At 45.9% G+C, this 23743-nt stretch overlaps 2 protein-coding genes across 2 annotated transcripts in view; both read right to left on the bottom strand.

Moving 5' to 3' along the window:
• Positions 1-1985: 1985 nt before the first annotated feature.
• On the bottom strand, positions 1986-18803 carry LOC121274130 (sialic acid-binding Ig-like lectin 7). Its single transcript, XM_041181302.1, has 7 exons — positions 18782-18803; positions 18090-18174; positions 17603-17682; positions 8503-8526; positions 4738-5082; positions 3713-4009; positions 1986-2125 (listed from the first exon to the last, which is right to left on the bottom strand). The coding sequence occupies exons 3-7, from the start codon at positions 17640-17642 to the stop codon at positions 1986-1988; spliced, it is 846 nt and encodes a 281-aa protein (XP_041037236.1). The 5' UTR covers positions 17643-17682; positions 18090-18174; positions 18782-18803.
• A 3122-nt stretch (positions 18804-21925) lies between these two features.
• LOC121274116 (sialic acid-binding Ig-like lectin 12) overlaps positions 21926-23743 on the bottom strand; it is a gene marked incomplete at its 5' end in the record, with an annotated part of 49179 nt that continues 47361 nt past the window's right edge. Inside the window, one exon of the mRNA XM_041181279.1 lies at positions 21926-23002. Within this exon, the coding sequence (XP_041037213.1) occupies positions 22886-23002 (117 nt within the window). The remainder of the gene's footprint in view (positions 23003-23743) is intronic.

Below are 23743 nucleotides of genomic sequence, written 5' to 3'. Positions count from 1 at the left end.
GGAGGGTCAGTACTGAGGGAGCGCTGCACTGTCAGAGGGTCAGTACTGAGGGAGCGCTGCACTGTCGGAGGGACAGGACTGAGGGAGCCCTCCACTGTCAGAGGGACAGGACTGAGGGAGCCCTCCACTGTTGCAGAGGCAGCTCCGAGGTAGTGTTCCACTGTTGGAGGGTGAGTTCTGAGGTAGTGCTGCACTTTCGGAGTGTCAGTATTGAGGGATTTCTGCACTGTCGGATGTTCAGTGCTGAGGGAGTGCTGCACTGCTGGAGGGTTAGTACTGAGGGAGTGCTGCACTGTGTGAGGGTCATTATTGAGGGAGTGCCGCACTTTCGGAGGTTCAGTGCTGAGGGAGTGCTACACTGTCGAAGGGTCACTACTGAGGGACTGCTGCAGTGTCTTTGGACCATCGCTGAGGGAGAGCTACACTGTCGGTGGGTCAGGACTGAGGGAGTGCTACGCTGTCAGAGGGTCATTACTGATGGAGTGCTGCAGTGTCTTCGGACAAGCACTGAGGGAGTGTTGCACTGTTGGAGGGTCAGGACTGAGGGACAGCAGCACTCTCTTTGGACCAGCACTGAGGGTGGGCTGGACTCTCCTAAGAACATTGCCGTCACTACCTAAGATTCTGCCTGATGCTTGTGCCCCAACAGCATCATGAACGTAACAAGAATATTTCTTGCTGTATCTGAGCAGCAGGGCACCACCACTGGCAGGAGTGTGTAACTACAATGTGACATGTTTACATGGGAAATATCTATGATAAAGATAGGCACAGAAAGTCATATTATTGGGAAAAACCTGACAACATGAAGTAATGACTTTGAGCCAAGAACTTAGCATCAGAGTAAGATGTAAATATCTATAGAACAGCCTGAATATTTTAATCATTTGTGATATTAAATGTAATTTTATTCATTACCCAAATGCTTCTTACAATCTATCGCAGCATGAAAAAGGTGCAGCATTCAGAAAGCACTTTCCAATCAGAGAACAGAGTTTATCAACGTCACATTTCTGTTCATTCCTATTTGACCATGTTGGCTGCACACAGCCAGACAATGCCGTGGTTATGATGTGTCCACACAGCAGGATTGGGGAGAACCAGGTATAAGGAAACGTTTCAGCTTGCTGAGGAGAAGAAGGAGAATCTCTCGTTCCAGGTTTCTCTCCGTACATTAAGAAGCAGGCATGCCGATGTTTCATTGCACTCTGTCTGCTGATGGGAGTCTGCTTGGAAATTGCTGTTTGTGCTGATGGAAAGAATAAGCTTTTCATAAATCGTGGGATTGAGTACAAACACAGGGAGGTTATGCTGAACATTTATAAAGCTCTGGTTAGGTCACAACTAGAGTATTGTGTCCAGTTCTGTTCTCCTCACTTTGGGAAGGAAGTGAGGGTCCTTGAGAGGGTGGGGAGGAGATTGAGCAGAATGGGTCCAGGGATGAGGGATTTTAGCTACAAGGTTGGGTTGGAGAAGCTGGCGTTGTTCTCCTTGGAGCAAAGGAGATTGACGGGGGATCTGATCGAGGTGTACAAGATGATGATGGGTTTAGATAAGGTAGACAAAGAGAAGCTGTTGCCATTAGCTGATGGTACAAGGACTGGGGGACACAGATTGAAGGTTTTGGTCAGGGGGTATGTGAGGAGGAACATTTTCCAGTGAGTGGTAATGAGCTGGAACTCGCTGCCTACGAGGATGGTGGAAGTGGAGAAGATGAACGATTTCAAAAGGAAATTGGATGGACACTTGAGGGGAAATAAACTTGCAGGGATACAAGGATAGAGCAGTGGAATGGGACTGAGTGGATTGCTCTACAGAGAGACAGCATGAACTCAATGGGCTGAATTGGCTCCCACTGTGCTGGAATGCCTCTCTGATACGAAGGTGATTCTAACCAGGACACTGACCAATTTCATTACAACTTAACCCAACATTGCACATTATTTGTCCGCACTGACTGACCAGATTGTTGCTGTACAAAAGCTTTAAACAGTCTGTCGACTTCCTTTCACAGTTTGTCCCTCCCAGACACAGACTCCAGCGATAGTGATAACCACAGCCACAAGGAATATCACAGCTCGTATTCCCAGGATCTGGATCACGTGCAGAATCTCTCCTCCACTGTCTAGAGAACACACAGAAAGAAGTCATCACTGACTCTCCGCTTTCAATCTCTCACTCTGGCTGAACAATCAAGCTTCATATCACTGCAACATTTGCTGTAATATTGACCCATCCACTGGGATTCAATGTGGAATGAATGTTTTCATTGTAAACACTCTAAGAGTGGACAATCTGAACTTTCCCCTTAGCGTGGAACATTGGTGAGAATGGATCATTGTGCTGTTTGACTCTCTGTCCAATGTTTCTCTACATCGCTGTGTACAGGATTGTGTTGTAGAAAATTCTGGAAACATTTAGCGCAGGGTGGAAATCCATCTCGGACGCGTGTGCCAATCGGGCAGGATCGTGATGGACTCCCCCACGGAGTTACACACCCCGCTAAATAAACAGTTCCAATCTTTACCCAGAGAGAAGGGAGAATGTGGAACTCGCTCCCACAGGGAGCGGTCGAGGTGAATAGTAGCAAATTAGGAAGTGAAATTGCTGGAAAAGCTTGGAGATGCAAGGGTTAAGTGCTACCACACCACCAGTGGGAGAGTGTAACTACAGCGTGACATTTGCATAAGCAATCCCCATTATGAACATGGACATTGGACATCATGTGAAAAATGGGCACTGGAAAGCTGAGAACATGATGTAAGCTTTTCACCAACAGGAATTCCCTTCCTAAACCTCTCCACCTCTCTCTTACTCTCAGATACTCAAACAAAGTTTCACACAAAATCACGTAAGAGGAGTTGGGACAGGTGACTGGTCAAAGGTTCAGGTTTCAGGAAGCTTCGGAAAGGAGGATAGAGAGTTGGAGAGGCAGAGTATCTGTGAGTATCTCTGTGCATCTGAGTGTCTGTAATAGACCTTGCAATTTCCATATTCTTCCATAAATATGAAAGGGAACACAAAACCCAGAATCTAGGTCAATACTCCGGTGCAGCACTGAGGAAGGTCAGGTAACCCCCAGGGGAGAATGTGCGAGTATGTTTGTTTGTGAGTGTGTCCTTGTGTGTACTCATACATGTGGGATTGTGTGTCTGCAGGTGTCTATTTAGGTCTGTATATTTGTGTGTTTGTGTAGTGTTTGAATCTGAGAGTGATGTTGAAGTCTGTGTACACTCACGTTCCACAGTGATGGTTATGGACCCCTCCACTGCTCCATGTTCATTCTCTGCCACACACTGATAGTCTCCAGTGTCCCCGGATGTAACGTGAGGAATCACCAACCACAGCTCATTGTTGGAAATTGTTCTGTTCATTGTGACATTGAGATGTCAGGGCAGGACTCAACAAGACAGCTCGCAGGTTTACCAACAGAAAATGAACAACAATTTATATTTAAAGGGAAGAGAGTGCTGATTGGTTGGCAAGTGGTCTCTGATTGGAGGAGGTGTTGCCATGGAAAATAATGTGTGCGAGATGTAAAGTTTAGACAGCTTGTCTCTTCATTCAGCAATAATCAATTAAAGATCACAACTTCTATCGACTGTGAACCACTTTGAGAGGCATGAGAATGTGGATACTTAGAACGGGCTGCACAGTCAGAGCGTCAGCGCTGAGGGAGTGCTGATGTAGAATGAAGGGTGTCTGCACTTACCTTGCACAGTTAGTACGAAGGTCCGCTCTGATGAAACAGATGGATATCTCACTCTGCAGCTGAGAGTGTGTCCGTGGTGTTTGAGTGATGGGATGAGGGTCAGAACAGAAGTATAGGTCAGAGTGACACCATTCTGAGTTACAGTGTTTGAGACTGATCCAGGTACGTCAGTGGGAGTGTCCCAGGTTAAGACAGGTGCTGCTGTTCCATTGCACGTTGTGTTGAAGGTGCAGCTTACATCCACACGCTTTCCTGCAATAATTTCAGCAGGGAATATCGTGGGTTTATCTGTGAAATCTAACAGACAGAGAATGGATCCTTTTAGAGAAATATAACGTGAAGCATCAGTTCAAATAGAAATCACAGTCCCACAAGAGAAAGCACTTTTACAAGGATGATATCAGAACTGAGAGATTACAATGATCAGGAGAGAATTTCCTGCTTTGAGACTTTGGTGTTTCTGTCTCTCAGCTTAATACACGTTCACTCCGAGACACTTGAACTGATAATAGTGGGTGAGGGTGGAGGAGCAGACCAGAGCTTGGAGTGCACTACCCCATCATTCACTCAGCAATCTGGGCCATTTATTACTTTGCAATTTGTGGGAGCTTGCTGTGCGCAAATTGGCTGCTGTGTTTCCCACATTACAACAGTAACTACAATTCAGGAATCAGCTCATTGGCTGTGAAGTGATTTGGTCCGTGCTGAGGTGGTGAAAGGTGCTACAGAAATGTGAATCTTTCTTCTGTCGATATGTCAGACTTCGAGACAGGATTAGAGAGATCGATGGGAGTGGATAACCTGATAACATTGATGGACACAGTCAATACATTTAATCATTGATATTAAAGTGAGTATTAGAGGTTGCTTTAGGACTGAACTGGAAGCTATCACCAGGTTATTGAGAATCAGACAGTGTGTTATAATAAGCTGTGTTTTGTGTTAATATGTAAACGTCACAGTTTGTGTTATTTCCCATTGAGTGTTGGATGTGAATTGTTGAGTAATTATAACACAGCACTTACCAGAAACGTGAAGCTGGGTTACAGGGTAATAGTTATGGCTCGGACCATTGTCAAATTCTATTCTGAAAAAATAAGGTCCTGCATCTTCCCGTCTGATGTTGTTTATAATCAGGGAACAGTCGCCATCTTTCAGGTCTCCAGACAGCCGGGTCCGATGGTGGAACCGTGGTAACTCGTGATTGTGATCCTTGGAGTGAAAGGCAAGGGGAGTCCAGGGAATCTGTTTCTCATTATTAAACCAGATTCCACCTCGTGGTTGGTTTTCCAGACACGATGGATAACTGTAATGACATGGAATCTGTACACACGAACCTTCCTGCACTGTCACCTCTCGTGGAGTGTCACCTTTCCACACTTGTGAGGGTTCATCTGGGGAGAGAAATCTCAATATTTAACTCTGGATGGTTTGTGGATCCACTGAACCTGATATTTACAGATGAGGCTGAATTGGGGGGATGGTCAATACTGAGGAGAATGGCAACAAATTATTTTGGCAGGAAGAATAGAAAAACAGGATATTATTTAAATGGAGAGAGGCTGCAGAATGCAGTACAGAGGGATCTGGGTGTCCTTGTACATGAATCACAGAAAGTCAGCATTCAGGAACACCACGGAATGAGGAAGGCAAGTGGAATGTTGGCCTTTATTGCAAAGAGATGGAGTATAAAAGGAGGGAAGTCTTGCAACAGCTGTACAGGGCGTTAGTGAGATTGTAACAGGATCATTGTGAACAGACAGTTCAGGGAAGCTTCACTGGGCTGATTCCTGGGATTAAAGGGTTTGTCCTGTGAGGAAATGTTGAGCAGGTTGGACCTGTATCCATTGGAGTTTAGAAGAATGAGGGGTGACCTTATTGAAACACATCCGATTCCGAGGGGGCTTGACAGGGTGGATGCTGGGAGGATGTTTCCCCCTCGTGGGGGAATCTAGAAGCAGGGAGCACAGTTTGGGAATGAGGGCTCTCCCATTTAAGACTGAGATGAGGAGGAATTTCCTCTCTCAGAGGGGGGCTACCCTGTGGAATTCTCTTCCCCAGAGAGCAGTGGAGGCTGGGCCATTGAATAGACTCAAGGCTGAGTGAGGCAGGTTTTTGATCGACAAGGGAGTCAAGGGTTTGGGGGACAGGCAGGAAAATGGAGTTAAGGCCACAACCAGATCAGTGAGAGCAGGCTCGAGGGGCCGAATGGCATGCTCCTGTTCCTATTTCTTATGTTCCTACATTCTTACCTTCTTAAAATATTAAAGCTGCAGAATAAACATGCAAGTGAATGACCCGCTTGACCCACCTTCCATCTGGGGGTCCCATGGGGAGGACCCTTCCTGAGCCAGATCCACCAGCCAACTTGGTCTGGATCCGAGCACAGGAGACACGGGGGGGAGTGACTAACAGGCTCCTTGTGACAGGCCCCCTCTGTCCAATGGCTGGCTTTCAGCTGCCAAGTCCAGAGTGGTCCTTGCTAAAACTAGCTCAGGACAGGCCAGGACCCCTGTGCAGACCCCCTCCAGTGCTGCAGCCTCTGTACAAACCCCTCATGCGCTTGTGGAGAGACACAAACAAGGCTGCACATTACCGAGGAGAGTCCCCTCTACGGACTAAGGGGCTGACTCATCAGCTTAAACTCAGCAAATGAGGAGGCTCTCGCTCGGTATCGGGGCTTGGCATTCGCTCAATAAAAATAATCAAATAACATTTTGGTCAGAAATCTAAGGAGGTTGTACATTCCCTCAAAAATAAGTCTCGAGCTGGGGTCGTGGGTCAAAGGGCAACAACTTATATTTACACAACAACTTTAACATGACAAATCACCCCAAGGTGCTACACAGGAGCGTCATAAAACAAAGTATGTCACCCAGACACATGTGGATATATTAGCGGCCGCTGACCAGAAGAGGCCGGTGTTATGGAGAATCTTAAAAGAGGGATAGAAGGGATAGTGAGAGAGAGAGAGAGATAGAGGGATTGAGAAAGAGGGATGGAGAGGGGTTGAGGGAGGGTATTACAGAGCTCGGTTCACTTCCAGCTGAAGGCATGGCTTCCGATGTTGGAGTGATGGGATCGGGGGATGGTCAAGAGACTGGAATTGGAGGAGCGCAGAGACCTCAGAGGGTTGAAGGTGCTGGAGGAGGTTCCAGAGATAGGGAGGGTTGTAGGGGTTGGAGGAGGAGGAGGAGATTACAGAGAAACGGAGGAAACAAAGATGAAAATTGTGACATTGAGACTTTGCTTGACCAGGAGCCAGTCTCGGTCATCGAGCAGAGCGGGTGATAAGGGAATGGGACTTGGTGTGAGTTAGGACGTGGTCAGCAGTTTTGGATGGCCTCAAGTTTATGGAGTGTAGAGCGTGTGTTGGAACAGTCGAGACTGGAGGTAATGAAGGCGTGGATGAGGGTTTCAGCAGTAGATGAGCTGAGACAGGGAGAAGTTGAGAGATGTTACGGAGGTGGAAATAGACGGTGTTAGTGAGGGCGCAGATATGAGGCCGGAAGCTCATCTCAGGATCAAATGGGACAACAAAGCTGTGAACAGATTGGCTTCAATCTCAGAGAGCTGCCAGGGAGAGGAATGGAGTTGGTAGCGAGGGAACAGAGTTTGGTTCGGGGAATGAAGACAATGGCTTCAGTCTTTCCAATATTTAATTGGAGGAAATTTCTGCCCATCCAGTACTGGATGTCGGATAAGCAGCCTGATAATTTAGCAGCAGTGGAGGAGTCGAGAGAGGTGGTGGTGAGGTAGAGCTGGGGATCCTCAGTGGACAGGTGAAAACTAACACTGTTCAGATGATGCTGCAAAGCCATTGCAAGTGATTCTCTGGCTACGATGAGATGGATAAGAATGGAGCCAGGGGAGAGCAGTCCCACCCAGCTGGACGACAGTGGGAGAGTGTTGGAGGAGGATGGTGTGGTCGAGCGTGTCAAAGGCTGCAGACAGATCGAGAAGGACGAGGAGGGAAAGTTTATCTTTGTCACAGTCACACAGGATGCCATTTGTGACCTTGATAAGAGCTGTTTCAGCACAGTGGCTGGGGTGGGAACCTGATTGGAGGGATTCAAACATGGAGTTCCGGGAAAGATGGGACCGGATTCGGGAAATGGAAAGACGGTTCAAGGACTTTGGAGGGGAAAGAGAGGCTGGAGATGGGACGGGGGTTTACACGGACAGTGTGAGGGGTGGAAGGTGTAGTGGGGAGGAGACACTTCACTCAGGGGGGAGGTGTCATCACCCCTCAGCTCGGTTTACGTTACAGCTATGATGTGGATTCAATCACACACAATAAGCTCATGGATCTGGGAGCAGAAATAGACAAATCATTAAAAATAGTGACGCTGGTTAACACGGCCAAAAAACAAGCAAATCAAACACTATTATTTCCCATTGAGTGTTGAATGTGAATTGTTGAGTAATTATAACACAGCACTTACCAGAAACGTGAAGCTGGGTTTCAGGGTAATAGTTATGGCTCGGACCATTGTCAAGTTCTATTCTGAAAAAATAATATCCTGCATCTCCCCGTCTGATGTTGTTTATAATCAGGGAACAGTCGCCATCTTTCAGGTCTCCAGACAGCCGGGTCCGATGGTGGAACCGTGGTAACTCGTGATTGTGATCCTTGGAGTGAGAGGCTATAGACGATCTTCTCCATTTGTACCTTCTCATATTCCAGATTCCGACACGTGTTTTCTCTAACAAATGTGATGGGTAACTGTAATGACATGGAATCTGTACACACGAACGTTCCTGCGCTGTCACCTCTCGTGGAGTGTCACCTTTCCACTCTTGTGACAGTCCAACTAGGGAGAGAAATATCAATATTTAATTCTGGATGTTTTGTAGATCCACTAGACTCGATATCCACCCCCTCCTTCACTGGGGCACAGTGGCTGCAGTGTGGACCATCTACAGGACACACAAGGAACTCCCCAAGGTTTCACAATGGATGGAAGAGAATTCTGGACACAGGAGTGGACAAGTTCATTCTACACTGGTTCATGGTCCTCTGGACCCTGTTTGTGCACAAACCTGCTATCCAACTGAACTGAAGTTGGGGAAAATCCATTTGGAATTCCACTGTCCGGGGCATTGTGTTAACTTGCTGAATTTGTTTTAAATCTAACATCTATTTTTGGTCCGTTGCCTTAAATGGAGTGTAACTGGGAGTCAGGTTAATTAGGAATTTCAGGATTTATTATATCTGTCATTGTATTCTTATGTATGTGCTTGAAGTCTTTTATTTTGATGACAAATATTTTAATTTATTGTTTTAAATCTCTAAAAGTTTGGTGGAGTTATTGCTTCTGAATTCAGTGCACACATCTCATAGTAAATACAATTTGCGGAATCATTATGATCATGTGACCAAGTTTCTCTCATGGACTTGGTCTGCCTGGCACACATCACCTGCCAAGTGATAACACTGTTATAATATGCCTTTCAGGGACAGCAGCATGACATCACTCGAGAGGAAGTGTGTCATGTGATTTTTAGGAACTGGGGTTGGCTTCAGTAAGTTCTATGTGTATTTGTGTGTGTTAGGCATAAGGTATATCTTTAAGTTCAAGCTTAGTTTGTATTTCTGTATTTGGGTTTTGAGAAAAGGGGGAGCTTGAGTTAAAAATAAGCCAGTGTTCCAGTGAGGTTTTATGACTCTTGAAGGAAGTCAAAACAAACACAAGGTGTAAAAAACTATGCTGTTGCCTGGCAACAGTCATCCAGAGGGAGGGACCCACAGAGACAGAGAAAAACAGAAAAGTACTTTCAGTTCTGTTGAAAGGAGTTGCCAGGAGAAGCAGCAAAGGAGCGGGACAGATAGTCAGTCCCAAAGTAAAGAAGAAGCCAAAACCATCCAGTGGAACAGGAGAAAAGGCCCAAGAAGACCTTCTAGTCAAATCTGGAAAAGGCCCTGTTAAGTGAAGTTAAGAGTGAGGAGCAGAAGACGGCTTCAAGCATAAAGGGAGAAAGCAGCAGGACACAGGCCTAAAGCAAAGCAGGCTTGCGAGAAGCCAGAAGATCCTAGGAGACACCACAGGTTGGTGACTCATTACTCCGGCCATGTGAATCCTGGTGTGCCATTGACACGGCTGAGCATTGGAGAGACAGGGCGTGGAAGGAAGGCTGAATGCACGTGGCGATCCAGGGGGCAGCAACATGGGAAGGAGAGTTTGAAATAGTGAAAGTGGCCCCTTGTGGAAGGTGTCTGAGTGAAAGTGTCATGTTGGAGAAGATTCCAAAGCGAGTTCTTGGAGAGTGGAGATTGGAAACCCTCATATGGATATCTCAGTTCAGTGAGACTGGTTGGCTCACAGTGTAACAAGCGTCTGGGTTCAGATGAGGAGAGACCCATAGCATTTATTTCAAGTGGGTTCTGTCACTTGCTTTAAGAGTGTGCTGTCCCTGACCACAGGTCGTCTATTGGTTTACATGACTGTGTACTTAGTGTGAACATGAGAATATTAGATAGTTATTGTAACTTGTGTTCTACTTATGAATCTGCAAAGGTATAGGTCTGGGTGAAGGAGTAATGTAATATAGTTTATCTCTCCTAGTTTAATAAATGTTTTCTTCTTTTGTTAGAAGTTCATCAGATGACTCCTGTGACTCTGTTCAGTAGCCGCACTCCACATTCCTAAATAAAAAATAAAAGTAAGGACCTATCAAGCTGAGTTCCACCCTGGGATCTGACTTGCCCAGTAGTAACATCAGCTGGGATGATAACACCATCCAGTCCAAGTTTCACTTTGGCCTGTGAGCAGAACACAGCTCACACAGTTTGGCTGCAGGTGTGTCCCAGCTTTCTATCCTTGTATATCTGTTCTCATGTCCCTATTCTAAATAAATAAACCCACAATGTATTTACCCAATTCCGTATCAGTGGCTGGTGCCTTTATATCATTATAAAAACACAACATGGTGATCAGCGGTGGCCAAACATTCTGGCAGCAAGATTCAGTACAGGTATGATATGGTGGACAGACGTAGATCGAGCTACATGACATGAGATAACCATCGACGCTTTGGTCAGACCACAACAGAGACACAGCATCAGAGAGGGTTAAAATCGCAGTGTACTGACTGCTCAGGAAACCTTTGGAGACACAGTGATGGGAAAGAGCTCAAGTAAAGAGCTGGGGAGCAGACGGATCCCTCGTGGTGAGATTAAAGCACACGGCCTGTAGGTCAGTGAGTGGGACAGCGTATTTCGCCAGGACCAGAAGCCGGTTAGCTCAGTCAGGGAAGGCGAGTGACCAGGGTGTGGGCTGGATCGATAGTGAGCGAGGGAGAGTCAAACACACAAAAACCATTATAAAAATCAGGCCAGAGAAGTTAGTGATTATAACGGGCGGCTTCGAGATTGCTGAACAGCAAATTGAATAAAAAACAAAGACTCCATTACTCCGTGGTGTGTTCCTACCACAACCCGTCTTCGTGGGCGGAGCTTCGGAAAAGCACACGAAAGGGGCTAAAGCGACACTCATCCCAGGTCCTGCAGGAGAAGGAAGGTCAAAGGAATATTGTCAGAATGTCCACTAAATTCCCCAGTTTGAACTGGGATGTAGCTGACCGACTATCTGAATTCAGAATGTTTAAACAGCGTACAGAGCTCTGGTTTCCTGATTGAGGTGTGACTGAACCAGACGGGCAAGTCATAAAAATTCACCTCGCGATTGGGAACGAAGGTCTACACAGGCTGAACACGTCAGGATTAACAGCAGAAGAGCAAAAGGATCCCCAATAGATATGGACGACATTGGAAGACAGCTTCAGATTCAGGTTAAAGTCCATATTCATCAACTAGATGTCATGTCAATTCATCAGCCTACACAATCCATAGACCACTTTATCAGCTGATGTAGAGAAAAGGGTACGCACTGTGATTTCAAACACAGAGTCTGCAGACAGAGTTGTTGAGTTGGTGATCACATCCACTCCCATGGAAACATTCCAGAAAGATCTGCTAGATAAGACCAAAACCTATAGCATTGAAGAGCTACTCAAGGATGGACATAAATGCGAAGTGATCCTCGCAGATCAACGAAGCTTACAGGTCCTCAGTACAACATCAAATGTTGACACACTCACTAGAACATCCAAACCTAGTGAGATGTGTGGAAGGTGCGGCCTTCTGCAGGCACCAAGAAAATGCCCAGCTTTCCACCAATCCTGCAAGGCTTGTGGCAGAAAGGGCCATTGACAGCGGCAGGGCACTAGAGCAAAGGCTGATGCAGCTACAGAGAGCCGTGTGCTGATCCAAACAGACCCTACACAACGGGGAAACTTCAAGCAATAAGAATGACCATCCGCTATCCCATCAGGAACATATACATGTGGTGACTGACAAACCAGGAAATGGCGATGATGTGCACGGCGAGACGAGGAGCGTTGATCGATATTCCACCTCTCACACATATCCTGACGTGGCTTGCTAATAAATTGTGGATTGTTGTCCTTAATGATCTCTCTGGGCACATCAAATAAACTGAAAATGTCCCATAGGGGTGGGATTTTCTGGCCCCATCCACTGCCAGGATTGTCCGGTCCGTCTAAAAGCCAATGGATTTATCTCTGTCCCAGTTTCAGATACTACCATGACATAGCATTGAAATATGCAGAAAGTTTCGACAATATTGGCAGTTTCAAAGGAGCTCCAACATTACACCTGCTGGAGAATGCAAGTCTGTCAATTGATCAAGTACATTTAGCACAACACAAATGCCAGCAGCTGCAAGAGGGAACAGCGAAAGATTCTGCACTACAGAAAATGTGGAAACATCATTGAAGGATCTCCTGATTCAACTTGATTTTATCGGGATGAGCAAGGCATCTCCCGGCGAGTCATTTTTAAAGACAGGCAGGGCATCATACCGGAATCTTTGTGATCCAATATTCTTCAACAACTTGGCAGTAGGAAATGGTGGGGACAGCCTGTCATGGTAAGAAAATGAAGGGCCCATAGGCAGGTGTCAGTACTGTCCACATGTGTGTCCACCTTAAGCTATTGGCTGGCAGAGTCCTTACAAGGCTTTGAGATCACCTACAACATTTTCACTGTGACTCTCGAAACTCCACTGTGCCTGCTCTTGGACAATGTCCTTTACAGCGCATCGAAGGGAGGGCCTGCTGAACCTGCAATATGAAAAACTGACAAGGGATATGTCCAATCCAGCAGGACAAATCCAACCTGGCCATTCACCACCTTATCAATTTACTCTTCATCATAAGCAAAGTGATAAAGGTGTAATGGACAGTAAGAGGCATTGACTCAACAATAACCTGCTCATCCAGCATGGTGCTAGTGCCACACAACACAATGGAGGGTATCCTCAATGAAAGGATGGGACTTCATCTCCAAGGTTTCTGTTCAGGACCAGGGTCCTATGGATTCATTACACACAAAGGCTCAGCGGTGAGGCCTAACCGAGGATAAATCAGATCCATTCCCGCTCCTCAAACACCGTACAGTCCTGTTTCATGGAGTCACGGGGTGAATTTTCCCGTTGGTGAGCAGGGGGCGGGGCCTGCTCAGCGACACTATGATGATGCAGGATGACATCAGGAGGAACCCCCGACATCATCCTGCCCCATTTAAATATCCAGGCCCACCCGCATGAGACAGGCAGGAAATTAAGCCCATAGAGTCATAGAGTCAGAGGGGTCTACAGCACTGATAAAGGCCATTCGGCCCATCGAATCTGCGTCAGTCAAACAAGTACCTAATTATTCTAATCCCAGTAATGCACTGGGCCCAAAGCCTTGTATGCGATGGCATCGCAAGTGCACATCCAAATACTTCTTAAATGTTATGAGGTTTCTGCCTCTCCCACCCTTTCAGGCAGTGAGTTCCAGATTCCCACCACCCTCTGGGTGAAAAAACTCTCTCTCACATCCCCTTTAAACCTCCTGCCCCTTACCTTCAATCTATGCCCCCTGGTTATTGATCCCTCCACCAAGGGGAAAACTTCCTTCCTGTCTACCTTATCTATGTCCCTCACAATTTTTTTCACCTCAATCATGTTCCCCCCTGAATCTCCACTGCTCCAGGTTAACTAACCCCAGTCTATCCAATCTCTCCTCATAACTAAAACTCTCCAGCCCAGGCAACATCCTGGTAAATCTCCTCTGCACTCTCTCTAGTGAAATCACATCCTTCCTATAATGCAGGTTCCAGAACTGCACGCAATACTCTAGCTGTGGCCTAACTAGCGTTTTATACAGTTCCAGCATAACCTTCCTGCTTTTATATTCTATGTCTCGACTAATAAAGGCAAGTATTCCATATGCCTTCTTAACCACCTTATCTACTCCCTTAAGGGAAAGGTGGACATGCACACCAAGGTCCCTCTGATCCTTGTCACTTCCCAGGGTCCTTCCATTCATTGTGTATTCCCGTGTCCTGTTTGTCCTGCCCAAGTGCATCACCTCACACTTATCCAGGTTAAATTCCATTTGGCACTGATCAGCCCATCTGACCAGCCCGTCTATATCCTCCTGTAATCTAAGGCTATCCTCCTCACTATTTACCACCCCACCAATTTTCATGTCATCTGCGAACTCACTGATCAACCCTCCTACATTCAAGTTTAAACCGTTTATATGTACCACAGACAGCAAGGGACCCAACACGGATCCCTGTGGAACCCCACTGGACACAGGCATCCGGTCACAAAAACACCCCTCGACCATCACCCTCTGCTTCCTGCCACTCAGCCAATTCTGGATCCAATTTGCCAAATTGCCTTGGATCCCATGGGCTCTTACTTTTGTTTACAGTCTCCCAGGCGGGACCTTATCAAAAGCCTTGCTGAAGTCCAAGTTGACTATGTCAAATACATTGACCTCATCTACAAAATTGGTCACCTCTTCAAAAAATTCAATCAAACTGATCAGACATGACCTCCCCTTAACAAAACCATGCTGACTGTCCTTGATTAAACCCTGTCTCTCCAAATGTGGATTAATTCTGTCCCTCAGAATTGCTTCCAATAGTTTCCCCACCACTGAGGTTAGACTGACTGGCCTCTAGTTCCCTGGTTTATCCCTTCCTCCCTTCTTGAATAACGGTACCACATTGGCTGTCCTCCAGTCCTCTGGTACCTCTCCTCTGGCCAGAGAGGTATTGATAATTATTGCCAGCACCCCTGCTATCTCCTCTCTTGCCTCACTCAACAGCCTGAGATACATTTCATCTGGGCCTGGAGATTAATCTACGTTTAAGCCTGCCAGACCACTTAGAACCTCCTCCCTTTCTATTCTAATTTCTTTAACTATATCACAGTCCTTCTGCCTGATTTCCAGACCCACATTGTCCCTCTCACTTGTGAACACCGACACAAAGTGTTCATTTAGAACCCTACCTACGTCTACCGGCTCCACACACAAATTACCAATATGGTCCTTAATGGGCCTTACTCTTTCCCTAGTTATCCTCTTACTCTTAATGTACTTGTAAAATAACTTTGGATTTTCCTTCATTTTTCCTGCTAATGTTTCTTCATGCCCCCTTTTTGCTCTCCTAATTTCCTTTTTAACATTCCCCCTACACATTCTATACTCTTCTAAGGCTTCCTCTGTTTTGAGCCCTCGGTATCTGCCATAAGCCTCCCTTTTTCTCTTTATCCAATCCTGTAAATCTCTCGACATCCAGGGTTCCCTGGATTTGTTGGTCCCACCCTTTGCCTTTACTGGAATATGTTGGCCCTGTCCTCTCTCTACTTCCTTCTTGAATGAGTCCCATTGCTCTGACGCAGATTTCCCTAAAAGTAGCTGCTCCCAGTCCACTCTGGCCAAATCATATTTGATCTTATTAAAATCGGCCTTCCCCCAATTAAGAACTCAGATTTATGGCCCATCCTTGTTCTTTTCCATAACAACCTAGAATCTAATGGAATGAAGATCACTATCTGCACAATGCCCGCCCACTGATACCTCTACCACTTGCCTGGTTACATTCCTTAAAATTCAGTCCAGGACAGACCTCTCTCTTGCAGGATCTTCTATGTACTGGCTTAAAAATCTCACCTGGATGCATTTTAACAATTCTGCCCCCTCTAAAACTATCACACTATGACTAACCCAGTTATTGTTGGGGAAGTTGAAAACTCCCACCATTATAACCCGATTATTTTTATACTTCACTGAATTTTGCCTTTGTATCTGCACTTCTATTTCTCTGAGTGTCCCGGGGCCTGTGGAACACTCCCAGAAATCTGATTGCTCATTATTTGTTTTTAGGTTCTACCCATATGGCTTCATTTGAGGAGCCCCCTAAGGTGTCTTCCCTCCTCACTGCAATAATTGATTCCTTGATCAATATTGCGATACCCCCTCCTCTTTTACCTCCTTCCCTGTCTTGCCAGAAGACCCTGTATCCTGTAATATTGAGCTGTCAATCCTGCCCCTCTCTCAACCATGTCTCTGTGACAGCAATTACATCAAACATCCATGTGTTAATTTGTGGCCTCAACTCATCTGCTTTATTCATCAGATTCCTTGCATTAAAATAAATACAATCCAACCTTTCCACGCTATCTTGAGCCTTAACGGACCAATAATTTCTCTGCCTTCCAGGTTCACTTGCTCTCTCTTCTAATTTTGGCTGTGCAGCTCCCTCTGCTGAACCTCCTCTCGGGATTCCATCCCCTGCCATATTAGTTTAAAGCCTCCCCAATTGCATCAAGGGTAAAAAGCAAATTGAAACCAGGGGCAACATCCAAGAATGACAATCCCACAGATCAATGTGAGCAATTAAAGACACCTCCAGACAAGGTTACGACCACAAGTTGTGGGCGTAACAGCAGATTACCTCTACGCTTTAGAGACTCAAATATTCAACAGATCTATACACGTATGTAATTGTCAAGAAATATGAAAATGATACCAGAAACCTCTTGTTCCCTGTCCTTTTCAAAGATCCATCCCTGCAGCGGGAGCCTTAAGAGTTATTGATGTGGGACTTAATTGATCAGATTGTAGAATGAACCATAACAGAAGGAAGCCATTTGGCCCATCGAGCCTGTGCTGGGCCTTTGAAAGATCTGTCCAATTAGTCCCACTCTCACCTCTGCTCTCTCCTCCACAGCCCTGCAAAATGTCCCCTTCAAGTATTTATCCAGTTCCCCTTCTGAAAGTTCCTGTTGAATCTGCGTCCACCGCCCTTTCAGGCAGTGAGTCAATGGTCTCTCTCTCAGCTGCAAAGTGCTAAGATTCTGTGAAATATAAAATCTGCAGCAGATCAGAGACAATCATGATAACTCAGAATATTTGACAGTTTTACACACAGACAGCTTTGCCTTCCTTCTCTCTTTCAGTTACGGTGCAACCTTTTTGAAGTTTTTAGCATGGTGAGAATGGACAGGAAGTGTGACACTGAACAGCCTGTCTATTCTAGGAGCTGCTGTGTTGTCTTCAAGGGAAATTCTGACTAAAATCAGCAAAAGACACAAATTTCAGGGCATTGTTATCTGAGTCCTATCATCACGGTAGACTTAATTCCCCAGTTTTTATCCCTGCTTCTCTATTCAGCTGATTGCCCCCCCTGTCACTCGCTGACCTACACTGGCTCCCAGTCCAGCAATGACTCAAATTTCAAATTCTCATCATTGATTTCCTATCCCTCCATCCACCCTCTCCACTCTCTATCCCTGTCACCTCCTCCAACCCTGAAACCCTCTGAGATCTCTGCTCTCCTCCAATTCTGCTGTCAGACAGGGAGTCAGTGTATATCAGTGAGCACAGGGGTGATGGATGAATGGGACTTGGTGTGAGTTTGCACACTAGCTCACTGCTGAATCGGTTCCCAATCACAGCTCAATAAGAATGCTCCTTTACAAAGAGTCTTGACCATAAATCTGTCCGATCTGACGTTGATATTACCTTGGAGAAGTGACAGGAGGAAGTAAGATTTCCCGATCATTGTCCACTCCCAGATACTTCATCAGCTGCTCACCCTCAAGCTGTGAAAGAGAAAGGAGTTAATGAGAACCCACCTCTTCGACAGCTCTCGAGAGATCAGAACTGCATTTAGACAATGTCTTCACTGATTAATTTGATCCTCTGTGGGATGATAGGTGCTCTGCAGAGAGTTACAAGGCTTTAAGAAAGAAAAACGATGAAGGACTTGCATTTCTATATCGCCTTTCACCACCTCAGGATGTCCCAAAGCTCATGTCTCTACACATCCCTCATCCCTTGAGCTAGAAAAATATTCTGTATAACAGACTTGAGCCTCACACCCAGATCTCAATAATCAGTAGAAATCTTTCAAAGGCATCAATCATTGGAATCTGTCTTTATAAAGTCACAACATCAACAAAGGACGGTGTTGGTCGTGGAAGTGAATTCCAATCGTTCCGTTACTTACCCAGGACCTGTCCGACTGCTCGCCTGGGGAGGAACTGCCCACACGCTCTTCTTGGGCTGAATGACCTCTTCCTGTGCTGCTCCCTCTGTGTATTTAATTAGAAAGGGTTGATGTGTCACTATGAGACAAAATGTGAGGTGTTTGCTGTCAAGGTGTGAAAGCAGCTCTTTGCCTGTCACAGTAAGAAAACTGTTAACCCTATGTGTACAAAGAATGTGGCTGAATGACCATCGAATGTTCACATGAAATAGACTCGAGGGGGCTGAACGACCCTCTCCTGTTCCTGTCTAACAGGCTCAAGAGGACAGAATGGGATTCCTCCAGTCCCTGTTTAACTGGCTCGAGGGACTGAATGGGCCTCCTGCTGTTCCTGTGTAACTGGCTTGAGTGGTGATGATATGTGCTCTGCAGAGAGTTACAAGGTTTTAAGAAAGAAAAACGATGAAGGACTTGCATTTCTATATCGCCTTTCACCTACTCAAGACATCCCAAAGCTCATGTCTCTGCACTTCCCTCATCTTTTGAGCTAGAAAGATGTTCTGTATAACAGACTTGAGCCTCACACCCAGATCTCAATAATCAGTGGAAATCTTTCAAGGCATCAATCATTGGAATCTGTCTTTATAAAGTCACAACATCAACAAAGGACGGTGTTGGTCGTGGAAGTGAATTCCAATCGTTCTGTTACTTACCCAGGACCTGTCCGACTGCTCGCCTGGGGAGGAACTGCCCACACACTCTGCTTGGGCTGAATGACCTCTTCCTGTGCTGCTCCCTCTGTGTATTTAATTAGAAAGGGTGAATGTGTCACTGTGAGACAAAATGAGGAAGTGGTTAGTACCAAGTGAGAAAGCAGCTCTTTGCCTCGTACAGTTAGAAAACTGTTAACCCTTTGTGTGCCAAGAATGTGGCTGAATGACCTTCGAATGTTCACTTAAAACAGACTCGAGGGGGCTGAATGGGCCTCCTCCTGTTCCTGTGTAACAGGCTCGAGGGGCTGAATGGACCTCCTCCTGTTCCTGTGTAACAGGCTCGAGGGGCTGAATGGACCTCCTCCTGTTCCTGTGTAACAGGCTCGAGGGGCTGAATGGACCTCCTCCTGTTCCTGTGTAACAGGCTCGAGGGGTTGCACGGACCTCCACCTGTTCCTATGTAACAGGCTCAAGGGAACTAACTGGGCCCTTTCCTGTTCCTTTGTAACAGGCTCGAAGGGGCTGAATGGCCTCCTCCTAATCCTGAGTAAATAGCTCATGGGGCTGAATGTACCTCCTCCTGTTCCTGTGTAAAAGGCTTGAGAGGTGATGATAGGTGCTCTGCAGAAAGTTACAATGCTTTAAGAAAGCAAAGCGATGAAGGATTTGCATTTCTATAGCACCTTTCAGCTCGTCAGGATGTCCCAAAGCTCATGTCTCTGCACTTCCCTCATCCCTTGAGCTAAAAACATGTTCTGTACAACAGACTTGAGCCTCACACCCAGATCTCAATAATCAGTAGAAATCTTTCAAAGGCATCAATCATTGGAATCTGTCTTTATAAAGTCACAACATCAACAAAGGACGGTGTTGGTCGTGGAAGTGAATTCCAATCGTTCCGTTACTTACCCAGGACCTGTCCGACTGCTCGCCTGGGGAGGAACTGCCCACACGCTCTGCTTGGGCTGAATGACCTCTTCCTGTGCTGATCCATCTGTGTATTTAATTAGAAAGGGCTGATGTGTCACTGTGAGACAAAATGTGAGGTGTTTGCTGTCAAGCTGTGAAAGCAGCTCTTTGCCTGGCACTATTAGAAAACTGTTAACCCTTTTTGTGCCAAGAATGTGGCTGAATGACCTTCGAATGTTCACATAAAACAGACTTGAGGGGGCTGAATGGGCCTCCTCCTGTTCCTGTGTAACAGGCTCGTGGGGTTAAATGGACCACCTCCTGTTCCTGTGTAACAGGCTCGAGGGGGCTGAATGGGCCTCCTCCTGTTCCTGTGTAACAGGCTCGAGGGGGCTGAATGGGCCTCCTCCTGTTCCTGTGTAACAGGCTCGAGGGGGCTGAATGGGCCTCCTCCTGTTCCTGTGTTATTGGCATGAGGGGCTGAATGGCCTCCTCCTGATGCTGTGTTCCAGGCTTGAGGGACTGAATGGCCTCCTCCTGTTCCTGTGTAACAGGCTCGAGGGGACTGAATGGGCCTCCTCCTGTTCCTGTGTTATTGGCATGAGGGGCTGAATGGCCTTCTCCTGTTCCTGTGTTCCAGGCTTGAGGGACTGAATGGCCTCTCCTGTTCCTGTGTTCCGGGCTTGAGGGACTGAATGTCCTCCCCGTTTTCCTGCAAAACAGGCTCATGGGGCTGGATGGCCTCTTCCTCTTCCTGAGTAAAAGGCTCATGGGTCTCAAAGGGCCTCCTCCTGTTCCTGCATAACTGTCTTATGGCACTGAAGTGGCCTCCTCCTGTTACTGTGTAACAGGCTCAAGGGGCTGAATGTCCTCCCCTTTTACTGCAAAACAGGCACATGGGGCTGAATAGGCCTTCCCCAGTTTCTGTAGACCAGGATTGAGAGGGCTGAATGGGCCTCCTCCTGTTCCTGTGTAACAGGCTCAAGGGGCTGAAATGGCCTCCTCATGTTCCTGTGTAACAGGCTTGAGTGGCTGAATGGGCCTCCTCCTGTTCCTGTGTAACAGGCTCGAGAGACTGAATGGTTCTCCTGTTACTGTGTAACATGATTGAGGGGCTGAGTGAACTTCCACTTGTTCTTGTTTAAAAGCCTCGAGGGGCTGAATGGGCCTCCTCCTGTTCCTGTGTAAAAGGCTCGAGGGGCTGAATGGGCCTCCTCCTGTTCCTGTGTAACAGGCTCGAGGGGCTGAATGGCCTCCTCCTGTTGCTGCACAATAGGCTCATGGGGCTGAATGGGCCTCCTCCTGTTTCTGTGTAACAGACTCGAGGAGCTGAATGTGCATCCTGCTGTTCCTGTGTAAGTGGTTCAAGGGGCTGAGTGCTCCTCCTCCTGTTCCTCTGTAACAGGCTCTTGGGGCTGAATAGACCTTCCCCTGTTCCTCAGTAACAGGCTTGAGTGGGTGAATGTACCTTCTCCTGTTCCTGTGTCACCGGCTTGAGTGGGTGAAAGGGCCGCCTCCTGTTATTGTGTAACAGGCTCGAGGGGCTGAATGGGCCTCCTCCTGTTCCTGTGTAATAGGCTCAAGAGGCTGATGGGCCTTCTCCTGTCCTCATGTAACAGGCTTGAGGGAATGAATGGGCCTCCTCCTGTTCCTGTGTAACAGGCTCGAGTGGCTGTATTGTCCTAATCCTGTTCCTGTGTAATAGGCTTGAGTAGCTGAATGGGCCTCCTCCTCTTCCTGTGTAACAAGCTCATGGGGCTGAATGGACCTCCTCCTGTTCCTGTGTAACAGGCTCGAGGGGCTGAATGGCCTCCTGCTGTTCCTGTGTAACAGGATCAAGAGGCTGAATGTCCTCCTGTCATTAAAAATAAATACTGCAGATGCTGTAAATCTAAAATAAAAACAGAAAATGCTGCATTAACTCAGCAGGTCTGGCAGCAGCTGTGGAGAGAGAAACAGAGTTTTTGCGTTGAGACTCTGAAGAAGTGTCATATGGACTCGAAATGTTAATTCTGTTTATCTCTGCACAGATGCTGCCAGACCTACTCAGTTTCTCCAGCATTTTCTGTTTTTATTTCAGGGGCCCTCTTGTTCCTTTGTAGCAGGCTCGAGGGGGCTGAATGGCCTCCTCCTGTTCCTATTCAATGGGCAGTCAAAGCATGTGTCTGATTTTGGACCTCAAACCCAATTCTCTCCTCACGACATTGACAGAGGAAATGACCAGTTACAGATCAATGCAGGAGGATTATTTATTTTCCCAATCTTTGATCCAAGCATCTCATCAAACACAGAGCGGAACCAGGATCGAGGATGTTTGTCTCTGTAATCTGTAACACATCGCACAGTTCACCCATCCACTCAGCCTTCAGGATGGATGCTAATTGTACTCTCCAAGAATGAAAGACTAAAATGGTGGTTTATTGCAGTTATATCTCATTCTGTTATCAAAGCTGTCTCATCCATCCATGACATACTGAAGAAGGTAAACCTGCAACCAATTTTTCACATCATAATTTCCTATGTTCATTGGCAACATCAATGTAAACATGTCACGCTGAAATGATGTCCTCCCACCAGTGGTGGCACTGTAGCACATCTGTTATCCTCCAAACTGCAGGGAATTTCTCAAATCTCCAATCAAATTGTTTCCCTGTTTCTGGGATTGCTGTTAGTTTCGCTGTTTAACGATGAAGTGTAAAATCCAAATATATATCTGAAAATACATTTGACTGTAAAATGGTGAGTAAGTTATCCCGATCTCCTCTGCTGCAATTATCCACCGATCCTGCATTTCCTGAAGTCTACACTGGCTGATGAATATTCTGTAAACACTGACAGACAGGAAGGTGAATAACAGAATGAAAATTAACTCATCATCACGGACACGGGATTTAATTTGTCCGTCCTGTCCTGGTACATCATCGAACGATATCTAAAGACATTTACAATCAGAATGGAGAGAAGGATGTTTCCAACAGTGAGGGACAATTGTGAAGGAGGATGTTCAAATTGAAACCCACAGACAACCATCCTGGATAGATCATTCCGAAGAAATTCCATCAGATTGTAACAAGAGGTTTAAATCTATTTCCTGGGAGTGAGTTCCTGTGGATATTAGGAAGGTAAATTGGAGTTTTGAATGATTCTCCCATTCTGTATTCTCCCCACACTGTGTGTGTCTCATTCTTGCTCAGTTTATAAATTCTCATAAACAGAATCCTTGGCAAAATCACAGTTTGCGTAAAGATCATCATCTGTATCAGGATTGACTCCGCGGTTAGATTTCATTACCAGATACTTCTCATCTTTCTTCTGTAATAGAAACAGAAATGATCAGATTGACAATCAGAGTGATCAGTGTTTAGTATTATTGATCCAAATCAAAAATTCCACCTACAATAGATACATTAATTATTGATACTGAACAGGGTTTGATTATTGATTCTGAACGGTGTTTGATTATTGATACTGTACGGGGTTTGATTATTGATACTGAATGGCGTTTGATTATTGATATTGAACTGGGTTTGATTGTTAATATTGAACGGTGTTTGATTATTGATACTGAACGGGGTTTGATTATTGATACTGAACGGGGTTTGATTATTGATATTGAACTGGGTTTGATTGTTAATATTGAACGGTGTTTGATTATTGATACTGAACGGGGTTTGATTATTGATACTGAACGGGGTTTGATTATTGATACTGAACAGGGTTTGATTATTGATTCTGAACGGGGTTTGATTATTGATACTGAACAGGGTTTGATTATTGATACTGAACGGGGTTTGATTATTGATACTGAACGGGGTTTGATTATTGATACTGAACGGTGTTTGATTATTGATACTGAACGGGGTTTGATTATTGATACTGAACGGGGTTTGATTATTGATACTGAACAGGGTTTGATTATTGATTCTGAACGGGGTTTGATTATTGATACTGAATGGGGTTTGATTATTGATTCTGAACGGGGTTTGATTATTGATACTGAACAGGGTTTGATTATTGATACTGAACGGGGTTTGATTATTGATTCTGAACGGG

Source organism: Carcharodon carcharias, assembly GCF_017639515.1.
Source record: "Carcharodon carcharias isolate sCarCar2 chromosome 29 unlocalized genomic scaffold, sCarCar2.pri SUPER_29_unloc_9, whole genome shotgun sequence".
NCBI lineage: Eukaryota > Metazoa > Chordata > Chondrichthyes > Lamniformes > Lamnidae > Carcharodon > Carcharodon carcharias.
Note: the sequence above shows the minus strand (reverse complement) of the source record. Positions and strands in the feature narration are given on the sequence as shown.

Coding starts and splice junctions, on each gene's coding strand:
- LOC121274130 (XM_041181302.1), bottom strand. CDS start 17,642: ATGATCGGGAAATCTTACTTCCTCCTGTCACTTCTCCAAG. Junction 5,083..8,502: donor ACTGTCACAAGAGTGGAAAG/GTGACACTCCAC, acceptor AAGTGTGGAAAG/GTGACACTCCACGAGAGGTG. Junction 4,010..4,737: donor AACCCAGCTTCACGTTTCTG/GTAAGTGCTGTG, acceptor TCTGTCTGTTAG/ATTTCACAGATAAACCCACG.